At 48.2% G+C, this 13405-nt stretch overlaps 1 protein-coding gene across 2 annotated transcripts in view; it reads right to left on the reverse strand.

Annotated features, from left to right (window-relative positions):
• The window catches only part of atrx (ATRX chromatin remodeler), a 42997-nt gene that overhangs the window by 2193 nt on the left and 27399 nt on the right, over positions 1 to 13405 (reverse strand). For both annotated transcript variants that reach the window (XM_035409163.1, XM_035409165.1), the window contains 4 exons: positions 12830 to 13007; positions 12311 to 12505; positions 4719 to 4868; positions 523 to 636 (listed from right to left, as the gene is read on the reverse strand). In XM_035409163.1, the coding sequence (XP_035265054.1) occupies positions 523 to 636; positions 4719 to 4868; positions 12311 to 12505; positions 12830 to 13007 (637 nt within the window). The remainder of the gene's footprint in view (positions 1 to 522; positions 637 to 4718; positions 4869 to 12310; positions 12506 to 12829; positions 13008 to 13405) is intronic.

Raw genomic sequence — 13405 nt, forward strand, 5'->3', positions numbered from 1 at the left:
TTATCAGGAGCCTCAGCGACACTCATATTTGACCTGAGAAAAAAATTTGCATAAAGACAGACTACAATACATGTACAAGAGGCTAAATCAGATTCATTGGAAATTGCGAAACTAAACAGGATCCTTAGTGACCTTGACCTCAGACACTGCAAAATGAAAATTAAATCAAGGAAAAACCCTGTGTAAAGTTCGATGAAAGTACAGACATTTGACTATGTCAGAAGCCGAAAACATCTTTGTGACAGAAACAAAAATGTCCCATCTCTTTCCTCTTTACAATAATATGCCTACAGTTCACCCTTACCCTACATCTGAATAAATCTATGAGCAGATACATAAACGTGCACATATTTGTATATGCATGTGCCTGTGGGTATTTATGGCGGTATGTGCGTTTTAAAATTTAAGTATAGAAGTGCCAACTGCCAATTGAGGAACAAATGGTGCAGCCACAGACGCAAGTCAGGATTAGCCATGGAGCTTTGGAATGTGTGGGGCATGAACACGCCGCTTATTGCTTACCTCCAGCTGCTGGTTACTCATGGCGGCCAGGGCGGCTATGTTAAAGGGCATATAAGAGTTGGGGGCCAATCCCATATGAGCGTAGTTCGGCTGGTTCGTCTTCATTGACAAACCCTGGAACACAAAACAAGTCCCCACCCCCCCAGTTACGATGAGGAGGGCAATCGCACGAGAGTGCTCCAGACAGGCACTTTCCCCCGGTGAACATTCCTACCACCTGCATTTACATTTTCCAGTTTCAAACAGGAGTTATTAATAGGCGCATCTCGCACGACTAGACAAGGAATCCTTGGATTAATTGCACCCGCTAAAGACACAACGCAAAGGAAACCAAACGATTCCTTTAGCTCAAGCCTGTGTATAATATTTTACGTTCAGGAGGCTGGGGCTAGCAGTACGCCGCAGTATCAGAATTTCACTTTTGGATACACAAGCCCTCGGCCGCCTGGCAACCCTGCCGTAATGTTCCTCCCACGGTTTCATCTGTTTACCTTCGGTAAACACAAAACGCTCTCCCTGGAAAGGTCAGCGGGATGGCTGTGCTTGCTCGCAACGTATACTAGACCCCGATGCAGCCTTCCTGTGTGCATGTGTGGGTGTGATAGCAGGTTATAAAACTGCACCAGCAGTGTCCTGTGTCCGACACAACCCTTGGCCAAGAGAGGTGAGCAGCGCAATTAGGGCTATACACAGGTCATAAATCCTAAATACACAGGTCTAAATCCCTACTGTTTTCAAATTGGCTTTATCAAATTATTTTTTTTCTGTACATTTGCCCCATTTCCCATGAGATGGTAAATTGTACAGACCTGAAACCTGGCACAGTCATTACAAATGTGTGAAATAGAAATCCCATGAAATATCACCTTAATCGGCCAGATGTAGACGCTACAGTTAAAGTTCTACATTTTACTGGCTTTAAAGGTCGTAACTCCCACAACCTTTGTCCAATTCACACCAGTGTGAGTATTTCCTGGAAGCACCTGTACATGCATGCCAAAGATCATGAAAGACTGCCATACTGAATTTTTTTGTTATTGCTAATTTACATATATGAAATGTTTGTTAATCTGCCTAATATATAAAACACTTTATCGTGAAGGGTTTTTTCATTTTATGCTTGACTTACACCTAACATGGTATATGGCATTAGTGTACCTAACCGTGCATGTTAACAATGAACCACCTGTACTGGTTAACTATGGGAGCTGTGAGAAAATTAATTTCAGATTAGGTGTAGCCTGTCACATTAATGGTTATAACTTGTTGACCATTTATCCAATTCTCAAAAAACCTTGACTGATTTACCACGTGGTTATTGTTCTAAAATAAGCCCTATTGGTTCTCCAACCAAAAACCAACTTCCAATAGACATCCACTGTTTTTAAAGTGTTAAACGGGAAACATGAATCTTGTTTCTGTATAATCTGCATTGATAAAATCCCCGCATGTTACGTTGCTTTAATATTCTAAAATCTCTTGCATGCTTGACATCCTTCAAGCCTGTACGGGCTTAAATCCTGCAACTGCCTCTTGCAGCTATATGTATTCTAATGTAATGGGAGACAAAGCTGTAGCCTCACTGGGGACCCATGAAGTACACTAAAGAGGCTAGAGAGAAACAGCAAAGCTCATGCTCATGCCAACAAACTCTTTGTACCTAATTTAATGGCTCTGTCAAGGATTCACATACCTTGCAGTTCAAGTGAAGTTACTTTTATGAATCCTTATTAGAATCCAACCTGGCTGGACCAAACCAAGTTTTTTTTTTGCACTTCCTATTTTGAGATCACAAATTCATCTGGTATGGAGTGTGAAATGGTTTCTCCAACTGTGTTCCTGGGGCATTCAAGTTAACTAATATTACTGGATAAAGACTAAGAACACCTCCTAAATCCATGAAATTTCCCTCTGAGCACTTTATTTCTTGCAATGACACTGTAGCCTGACCTCCTTCAACAACCTTTTTGAACTGTTTTTCCCCAGAAACATAGTATCAATAAGCACAAATTTTATTGAGAAATCATTTCATCATCTTTCCTATCTCTCATTAATAAATGATACTCGTTAAAGAAATGGTGTATAATTATTTTTTTTGTTCAAGCTTTAAGCAGGCCAGTGTTCTCATCGCCCTTTCAGATTGAGACTTCATAGTGGCGCTGCCTACGGGGCCAGTACACGAAAAAGAAAAAAAAAAAAAGTGGCAAGGGTAGAAAGAAGCCATTGTAAAACCGAAATATTGTTGCTCCACAATAAAGCAATTCTGTTCCCTTTCAAACAGAAGAAAGAGGAGGAAAAAGGAGCTTAAGATCAGAGGAGAGGCCCGAGAGCAGAACAAGAGGTTGGAAAAATAATAATCATTAAAGTGAATTACAACAGCGAGCAGACTCTAGGATTACACTGCCCCTGTGGACTGCAGAGCCTGGGTCCCACGCTGCAACCAGTAATTCCTCTCCAAATAAACTCCATTAATTAGCCGATGACATGTTGGGCTTGGGGGGCAGGACCCATACCCTGCACCCCCCATACACCCCACACCCATACTCCCCCCCAGTAATCTGGACACAAAAGTAGGAATCCCGAGTGTGGTTCACAGGGGTCCAGTGAGTAAGGGGGTGACCACAGAGCCTCGCCTCGCCCTGTCTGCCCCGCCCGCCCGCTCTCTCTCTCCTCCAAACCTTCCTGCAGCAGAAACTGACAGAAATAAAATCACACTTTTAATCGCCGGAGTTCCTCTGGGGAGATGAGTTCATAAGCTGAAAAGCAGTCGTTCCATTCTATGCACTTGGGCCGTGAATAAAGGGCTCCAACAAGGAGCTCTTGACAGAGTCCTGGCAGGAGGTTTTGGTACCGATTTACCAAGTTTGAAAAATTGATGGAGCTTTCCATTCACGGAACCTTCTGGCTGCGCCCGAGACGAGTTTATTTCTGAAATAAATAGTTTATTCATGAAACGGACATAAATTTCTACAAGGCTAATGGTAATGGACAATTTGTTTAAGGCTGGACGGCTGACATCTATAAGCACGGCGTTCCCTTTAAAGCCCAAAATGTACAGGGATGACTACCAGCACCCAGACAGTTGGCAAGGAAAACCTGCCTGGTCTGCCGTGCGAGTTAGATTCTACACGCAAAGTCTTGGTTGGCTGTCAGCAAACTTATTCTAACAGCTGAGCCAATGAGAGAGCACAACAGATCTGTGGAGAATGAGCCCTTATGCCAAGTTAATGCTGCAGCACCAAAGGTACAGGCAGCACTTCCAGAATTTTAGTCGATGAAATTTTAAAGAAAGCAGGCAACTGTGATCTATCACCCAATTCAAAAGCAATCAAAGTAACGGTTCATTACCAAGGATTATAAATGGACACTCAACTACAGACAGACATACGGCTGGCCTAGTGCTAAGTTTTCAGAGGGCTCCATTTGCACCAAATTCCAACTGAGCGCTCCAGTTCACTTCCTAGTTTACTAGAATGCTAGCGTTATCTGTTTAAAAAGGCTTTGAAGAGATGCATGCGACTTCCTTAGTGGACAGGTCATTAAACTCCTTCAAGGCCAGGGTTCAGAAGGCTCCAGAACTGCATTCAAATGTCTGAATATTGAGATTTTAACGATAAAAGTCCATTCTGCATCCCCCGTGATGAACAGGGAGGTGTAACTCCGCAAACTCCACTGGCAGTGGAAGTCAGAGCCACGCCCGTACAGGTGTAATTATACACATTACGCAGCGCAGAGGTGAGCGCAGGCAAACAGGGCGTCGAAGCTGGCTGACCCGACGCAGCACAACCGCATTCCAGCGGAGCTGTCTGTAAACAGAGCTGCAGAAGCGTGGCGTCATGCTGAACGTTACCTTCTCCCTGCACTCCTCTCACCTTTCTGTTGATGTCGAACCTGGTATAATTTATCGCTGAGGGAATGAACTTACGCACGCAGTTACGCAGCCCGGCGAAAACAGCGTTTAGCGCACAGGGAGGGTGCGGGGAAAACCACCCAGTACACTCAGTTAAATACGCCAGACTGACCTGAGCCCTACAGAGTAAAAAGGTTCTGACTCTACGGTGGATAAGGGGACAGTCTGAGCGCTAGAGCTCTTGCAACAGGCAGCGATACGCTGATGTTCTGACCGCGCTGGGTCGGGTTAGGGTTAAGGTTAGGGTTAGGGTTGGGGTTGGGGGGGCAGGGCAGCGGGGACGAACCTTCTTCTCCGCCTCGTACTCGTCCCAGGCGGCCTTGCGGTCCTCCTCGCTCAGGGCCTCCTCCTCTTTGTGGTCCAGGAGGGAGTCGTGCTCGTGGTACCCCACGATTTGCTCCTTAAAGCTCTGCAGCAGCTCGGCCAGGAAGGGGTCCTGCGGGAGAGGGAAAGCGGGGGACACGGGTTACGGCACACTTTTTTGGGTGGGTGGGGGGAGGGGAGCGCGGTATCACACGCGGCACGAGCAGGCAGACCTGGTCGCCCAGACAACGGCAAAGCCTCCCTTCCTGGATGACGCCACAGCCAATTACGCGGCCTGCAGGCGGCCGCACGGGCTCGGTCTGAACCTCACACGGACTAATTGGGCGAACAAGATTCTGTCAACAGACCTCAGGAATAACTTCTGCCCACAAGGATCTCAGCAATGGAGCAACTGGTAAAAGGTATGCTACTACAGCACTTAAGCTGACCCCCCCCTCCCCAACCCCCAACCCCCACAAACGAACCCCAGAGAGCAGAAACTGAAACTCTAACCCCAGCCGTTGTTTGTTTAAACTAATCAAAAACAAAAAAGTGCAAAAATAAATTCCCTTAATCCCATCAGAAAATGACTAATAGCAAAGCAGCAGCTGGTCTGCGCTCAGAAAGCCCGAACGCTACCCAGCCGCTATCCCCATGCCCGAAAGTGGACATGCATGTTTCAGGGGGATTCTGGGAGGGGGGTGAGGGGGTATGGGGGTTTCAGAGACCTTCACGCAACTCTGGTTTCCATGACAACACTGTTATGGAAAACAATACCTGGATAAGACGCAATCCCCGGGCCGGACCCGGCCGGCCGGCGCAAACGTGGTTCGAATTACTCTGCGCGGCACATGTTTGCTTTTCTTTGTCCTGCCTTTACGTTTAAACGGACCTCCGCAATCCGGAAAGGACGCCGCCGCGCGGCTACGCTCCACGCGCACGTCTTCAGCGCCTCGGCCTCGCGCCAGTCTGATCTCTCCGACTGAGCGGTGACAGTGACTTCATCGGCAAAAAACGAAATTCATCATAAATGTTGTCAAAAGCTAAAAATGGGGAGGGGGAAAAAAAGGCTAGAAAATTAAGGATTGATTACAAAACTTTGCTTCGCACCAGGTTCAAATGAGCAGAATATAAACACGGGACCCGACTGTGGGAAACCAGATCCTTCCCCGCGCAGGAGGACCGCGAATTAACCGGATCGGGCTCTATTTTTGGGAGAACAAAACACAAGAAAGATAACGTGGCAGAGACAGGTAACAATAACAGAGTCGTGCTTTCGGGACTGCGAGAGGGGCGGTAATGAAGTGCAGGACAGCAGATCCCCGCGGTATCCAGGCCTTCTGAGTAACCGGATTCGACGGCTGGAAAATAAAAACATGTGGCGGCGCGGGGTTCAATCACGGCCGGGGCGCGGCCCACCCCTTCGCCGGGCCGAAATTATAGACGCTCGCTAATTAAAACTTAAAAGGGCCGTTGGGCCGGCCGAGGCAGCCGCGCTGCGCGCAGGCCAAGGAAACGCCGTCAGAGAAAACAGCATTCAGATGGGAACATCTGCCAGTCTGCACATCCAGGAAAAGTGCACATAAAACCAGCCCCCCGCACCCAACCCACCCTCCCCCAAACTCCCCCCCCCTCCCCTCCCCTCCCCCCCCCAAAAAAAGAAAAAAAATTGTGTTTACACCACATGGCCAATTTTTTAAAAAGCCATTATGCGCCGTTCCTTGCTTTAAGAACAGCGCGACTGCTCTTTAATCAGGACCCAGGCACTTTGATCAGTGCGCCGCTGCTTACACCTCCTCGTAAATGCGTCTGAAGGACCGTCTTGTTTTAAAAAGCAGGACTCGAACCTGAGCCCAGCATCTGCGCCTTATCTGAGAGAGCGGTCTCTCGCACCGAGCTCTTAAAATGGGTCACGCAGCGCCCGGGGGGTTTGGGGGCCGGTGGTCAAATGACAGAGGAGAGAGGGTCCCGCGAAAAAAAAAAGGAAAGGAGGGGGAGCACAGAGAGATCCTAATTAATCTCCCTGCCGCGGCTCCCAGGGTGGTCCGGGTCTGGCGGCCGGCGGGCGGGGAGCACGTGCACCTCCGGCGGCCCGCCGACGGTAACAGGAGCCCTCGGCCGCTCCAGGACCGTCAGCCGGCCCCGCCGAACGGCAATATGGCAGGAGGGAACACTATCTGCTCTCTGCTCTCCGGGTTTAAGAGCTGGGGGACCCAGGCTGGGTGGGCGGGGGGGGGGGGGGTTCAGTGACCCGAGTGAGAAACGGAGAAAGGAAGAGGAGCAAGCAGGTCGGGGGGCCCCAGGTAAACGCCGCCGCCCCCCCCCCCCCCCCCCCCCCCCAAAAAAAAAAACCAAACGTGCCTCACAAACTTTATAACCATGCGTTTTCTCTTCAGCCCATTGGTTCTCCCACGGCACTCAACTTCTACAGAAAAGGAGGACGGGGTGCGGCAGACACGCTGCCAACATGGAGACTCTTACAGCGCTCATACCGGCGCTGGTGCTGTGCGCTGGTGGGACAGCGAGCACCCACAGCCTTTTTTCCCCAGGAGTCAAAGTGCACTCCCCCCCGAAGAGCCGCTGCTCACAAGAGGAGAGGCCGCTGGAAAAATCCCGCCGGCGGCAGGAGCGAATCAGCGCCAGGCGCTCCGGGCCGGGGGGGGGGGGGGGGGGGGGGGGGGGGCCTGAGAACCCGCTAATCTCTCATCCTCATTCCGCGCGTCACGTTTGTGTGCCGCTCGCGCTTAATTAAACAGAGGGCATCCAAACGATCTATTAACGGAGCAAGCACCCCGCCTCGGAGGCAGCGGAGAGCGGCGGCGCTGGCAGAGGCCCGGCAACAATGGGTCTCTCAGGTCAGCCGCACTGCTGCAGGGGAACACAGAGTCTCACACCGACTGCTATTTTCTGACAAGCATTTCACAATAAATACAACAAACATTCCGCGTAAAAATAGCGTTTTTAAAAGCCATAGTCATATTTTTGAGGCACATTTTCCTCATTCCTTACTTTTTGTTCCTCCCTAAAATGTTGTTTCAACCATCTCTAAGAGACAAAGACGAACAAAAACCCTGAACTATGCGCTGCGCAGAGAGGATGAGTTATTAAAGCCAACGCTCAAATAACAGTAAATCGCAGGGGCTAAATATTAGTAAGAGATGACAGGGGGGTGAAATACATACGTTCGCATGCGCACACACACAGATGTACACACACACAAACACACCCACACAGACACACACATACACAAACAACGCACACGCAGGTGCTCCCAGCAAAACCTGGGCCTTTCCCAAAATTCAGACCCTGCCAAAAACTGTGTGTGATGGGCAGGTGTGTTAGCCATAGCAACCGTAGGGATGATGGCAGGAGGAATGCAGGGGGGGTGGGGGGGGGCAGATATTTGCAATACCTAACCTCGGCCAGTTAAAACCGCGTACAGCTGCACGCAGATTATACACACAACCTTCCTGCCCTTATTGTAAACACTTTCCCAGGCCCAGCGCTTCGCGTTCGACAGAGCGCCTCGCAGCGCGTTTCCCGGACGACGGGGTTCCAGAGCCGGTGTTCCGCGCCGGACGCGGTGTGACGGCGCGTTTCCTGGACGACGGGGGTCCGGGCCGTTGTGTTCCGCGCAGGACCCTGCGTGACAGCGCGTTTCCAGCGTCGTTAAGAACGCGATGACAGAGACCCGGGTGAGAGGGCGCACGGGCCACTCGGGGGCAAACGGGCTCGTCGCACCGGCCATCTGCAGTGCGGCCATTTTAGGAGCATGTGCTAATGGGAAAAATAAATTTTGTAGCACATCGACTAATTTGGATGCGTTAGCGTGCTCATAAATTTTTCGACTTGGGAGCACATGTGCTCCTACGAAAAAATGTTAGAGCCTAGCAAATGCTCCTTGCCAAGTAAAGCTTGTTCTTTGTAACTGTTTAAAAAACTTTTTTTAACCTCGGTGTCCAATACGATTCTTTGAAAAGAGTTTCCTAGTCCTCAAAACGTATGGCATCAATAAGTCATTATGTTTACAACTCAATGATTCAACCATTGTGGACATTTCACATAGGTTGTCCCTCCCAAATATGAGAACTACAGCACCCACTAAAAAGTATAGTTTTTAATTTTTTAAAGACAGCTAATTGTGCATAACAAATTTTTATGCCCCGACTACTGACAGCAAACGCTGCTGCGCTGAACCCTGACGCTCAGCGGCTAGCCGTTTCCCCACCAATCAAAACGCCGGGTATTGGCCCCGCCTCCAGCTCCTGCGCGTCCCGTGACAAGTGCCGGCCTGCGGACCGGGTCCTCTGGCCCGTGAAGAGCCACCTGCAGGGCCTCCGGCCGCGGTGCTCCGCCCCCACACCCCACCGCCCCGCTCTGTCATTACGGAGGCGCGCCGCGCTCCTTCCTGTCCAATTAGATTCTCCCGGGACCGTAAAGGCATTTCAGAGGGCTTTAAATAATGACGGCTCATCAGGTAAAAATAATATATATATATATATATATATATATCTTTCTCTTTTCTTTTTTTTCTTTACAGAGCTCCTTTGAAACTTCAGAGACGAAGCGGTGAATCATTTTAACAGATGGCCCTCCGTGATGTTTCTTCGCGGCGGGTTTGTTTGGGTGAAAGGAGGGGGGAACGGGAGGCTGCTTCAGGGAATTCGGCTCTCAAGCAGAGGTCAGGTGTGGCCGGGGGGAGGCGGGGGGGGGTACTCTTCCCAGAATCCACCAGGAATGAAATTCAGGAGAAGAGTGGCAGGCAGGAAAGAGGCTGTGCAGTGTGAGCAGGGAGGCAGCCATTAAAGGAGATCAGACAGAGCTCTTCTGTGACTGCGTAATCCCATTACCATTACAGGGACAAATCTGTACACACTGATTACTGGGGCACATTTTTCCCACCCAGATGGACTCGGAGGAGCCGAGCTGACCTTTAACCCCTCCCTGGGCTCACGCCGTGCCCGCCATCAAAAGCTACAGTAAGGATGAATGTAAGAATGCTTGAATACAATAGGTCCTTATTCTTGGGACACATTATATTCACTTGGGAAATGTCATTTAATTGGATGGCATTGATGGCTAACACTAACCCGCTCTAAACGCCCTGTGATTATCTCCAGTTTGCGAGCATTTCACAGATTCACGTAAGGAAAAAAATCGAAATAAAAAACGGGCAGAAGAGTTAAGAGTTGAAATGCTTTGAGCACAAGTTAGCCGTGACAGATTCAATAAATATTTGACTGTAACGAGTCCTGTGTTTTACCGCAAGCTTTCTGAGGTGTGAATTTTCTCTGAACTAGTCCATTTACTGAACAAGACTTTGTAAGGGTAGGAGAGGTCATGGATACGGCTAAAGAATGTTTTTGAACATTTTTTGAAAGGCTAGAACAGCCTCGATCAATCAAAACTGTACATACTCTACACAGTCATTGAAATACAAAATGTATGACCTACATTAGCTCTGAAATAGTGATAGAAAAAAAAAAAAAAAGCCAATCTACCACCCCGAATCGGGACAGAACGGCGATCAATCACACAAAAAAAGTAACCGTTTCAGCGAGGTTCAAGGGGGCCACGGAGAGGACGCTGAAAGCAGCGGAGGGAGACCGAACCGCCCCGCTGCAGAGCGCACCTCCGGGGTATTCCCGCCATCGCATTCCAAATTCCATTCACAACAGCTTGCTTGGCACCCCGCGGTAAACACACATGGACAAAAACAAAAAACCGCTCGGGCCTGGACTCGCTGACCCCTGAGCGCGAGGTAAAGGGGAATAACAGCCTGAAGAGGAGAGTGATTATCCGCCAGGAGATTGGGGGTGGGTGGGTGGGGGGGGGTTTGGGGGGAGAGGGTGCAGGGAAGGCTAAATGGCAGCCAGAGGAGATAATGGCGGAGGCGTTTAGCGGGCAGCTCCGGCGGGGGCGCGGCGTCGGGGCCGGAGCGTAAACACCGCGGTAAATCAGAGCGAGCGCAGGAATCCGCTCCCCAGCTGCGTGCGGTTGGACGCACGCTCTCAGGGCTTTCCGCCCGCCCGTAAAAACCTCAGGGGCTCGCTCCGGCGACGGAGCACCTGCGCCCAGCTGGAGCAGCGGAACCGGGAGACGCTGCTCGCCAGTGCCCCCCGGAGGCCGGATTGGAGACGGAGGCGTGAAACATTATCTGCCAAATTAACTTCACGGTTTGCGATTTAACCGGGAAGAGGGACGCAGGGTTGCGTTTGTCTAGCGTCTTTCGGTTACACACTGCTAAATTACAAAATCGACAAATCTGTTACATCGAGTAAACGGCTACAGAAATTAAACCAATGTGATTATCTGCCAGGAGATGGGGCGGGGGGGGTGGGGGTGCAGGGAAGGCAAACTGTAAACATGTTCAGTGAATTCATAGAAGCAGGGTAAATACGACCATAACTGAGTGCTGGGAGGCTTTGGGACCGCCCATTTTCACAGGACTAGCAGTAGTGAGAAGCTTGTCTGCTTTCCACTCTTTGTACACCAAGCTGACAGTATACTTTGCCTGCAAAAAGTTAGGTCTTTGTCCTGTTCCTTGGAGGGGGGGATACAAATTATTTTTACAGCCCAATTATGTTGTTTTTAAAAGGTCATGCCTTTTGCTGATATCTCTGCTAAAAGCTGGATACTAGGGTCCACCGCTACTACAATATTATAAGACGTTTCATACACATACATAGTTTATGAATGTATGACATATCTGAAATCAAAAACTATCAGGTAGCCCGTAAAATGTGCTCCTTGCCCTGGGTCATGATGGGCGTGTGGACTATTAAATACAATTGTGTCAACAATAAAAAACATTGTGTTTGGTCTTTCAACCAAACACAACATCTTTTGAACGTAATACTTTCTCATTTTCTCATTCTTATGCAAATGGTTTTTTTCTGAAATGTTCATTGCAGTTTGGATTATTCTAATTCCTCTGAGTATTGAGTTCATTCTTTAAAAACAATTATTTATAGCTCAAATACTGTAGTAATAAGCTTGGAGAATTAGATTTTTTCCCATAATGCACATTGTTAAGCAATGTTCCAATTAATGAGAAATCAAGCAACCATAATTTGGCCTCACAAAACAAAGTGTGTTGTTCCCCATTAAAATTGAGATTCCTTTTTAGTCGCTTAAATATAAATAAATCAATCACATTCAGCAATCCGTACATTTCATATTCAAATGTTTAAATAAAAAAACTGGAATATCGATGGGCCCAACAAGTCATTACAAATTTCATGTTTGTTATGGAAAATACTGGTAACAGATGCTTAATCGGAAACACACAGATGTAAATAAAGCATCGTTCACAATATTTATATTATCATGAATCCGTTGACATGCTATCTGCGCAATAAGCCCGACCCAACTGCCCCAGATGCCAGTTCTCAGAGTGCCAGCAAATCCCAGAGACCATGGAAATGCAATAAGAAATGAAGAAATAGTCAGAGGCCTCCAGCAGCCACGAATAAACAATTAATCACTCGCTACAGAAATTCAGCGACACCAGTCTGTTTTATGGTCTTTAAAAAAAAAAAAAACACAGAGATGCACTGTGGGAAGTGTAGTCACCTTGGGAAGCATGGGCGTGGCCCTCTTGCTCTTCTTCTCGGAGTTGGGATCGTCCAGCTGGTCGGGCTCAAACGCGTACAGCTCAGTCAGCTCGTTCATGGTGAAATGCCGCTCGATCTGCTGCTGGTCCACCACTCGAGAGGAGAGGGACTGTTTTGCCACCTGCCGGTCGTAGATCTTCTCCTCCATGGTACCCTGCAAAGACAAAGCCGCCACCGCACAAGCAGTCCATTCACTTGAACAGTTCATTCATTTTCTCATTTTTATTACATTTTTAAGGTTATGCCATATCTAATTCCAAAGAGATGGTGCTGTTGAGTTTTTCAGATGTAAATTTCTGATGCATTGAAGGCCACAAAAATATGGGTCTGTTGAGGTTGTATCAAGGTGAGCTGCAGTGGACTACCCAGAATACTTGTCAAATCTCAGTGCAACTATCTGGATGAACAGATCTCCGGGTAAGCAGAAATACACCTTAATTTCATTAGCACAAGGGAACCTCAATACCATGTCATTTACCTGAGCCAGAAATCTGTAGACGAACACAGTCTTGATCTGGCCGAAGCGATACACCCTGAAGATACTCTGAATGTCATAGGAGGGGTTCCAGGAAGCATCGAATATAATGACCCTGTTTGCCGCTACCAGGTTGATCCCAAGGGACCCGGCTCTTGTGGAGATGAGGAACAAACGACCCCTGGGGAGCAGAGGGAGGGAAGGATGGAGAAACAGAAAGAGAGAGAACAATGCAATAATAAATTGAGGGGAAAATTACAACAAAAGGACTTCATTACATTCAGTTAGAAAACACCTCTCAGTAACAAATATAGCAAAGTCAATTGTCTTTTCCACAATTCATGCATTTTCATTTTGAATTTTCTTTAAGAATCTTGAGGGTGCCATGCTTCTCAGGACTGCTGCACAAAAGCTGTCTAAGAGTTCCTTTAAAATTAAAGAAGAAGAAGAAAAAGAATAAGAAGAAGGTTCCTGTGCAACTTTGGTGATCAAACAAAACAAAAATCTTTCATTTATGTCCTTTCATAAATTATATAACGTATCAGTACCGCAGGGGTGCTGAAAGGCATCCACTGACTG

The sequence above is a fragment of the Anguilla anguilla genome, chromosome 3 (genome assembly GCF_013347855.1).
Source record: "Anguilla anguilla isolate fAngAng1 chromosome 3, fAngAng1.pri, whole genome shotgun sequence".
NCBI classification, from domain to species: Eukaryota; Metazoa; Chordata; class Actinopteri; order Anguilliformes; family Anguillidae; genus Anguilla; species Anguilla anguilla.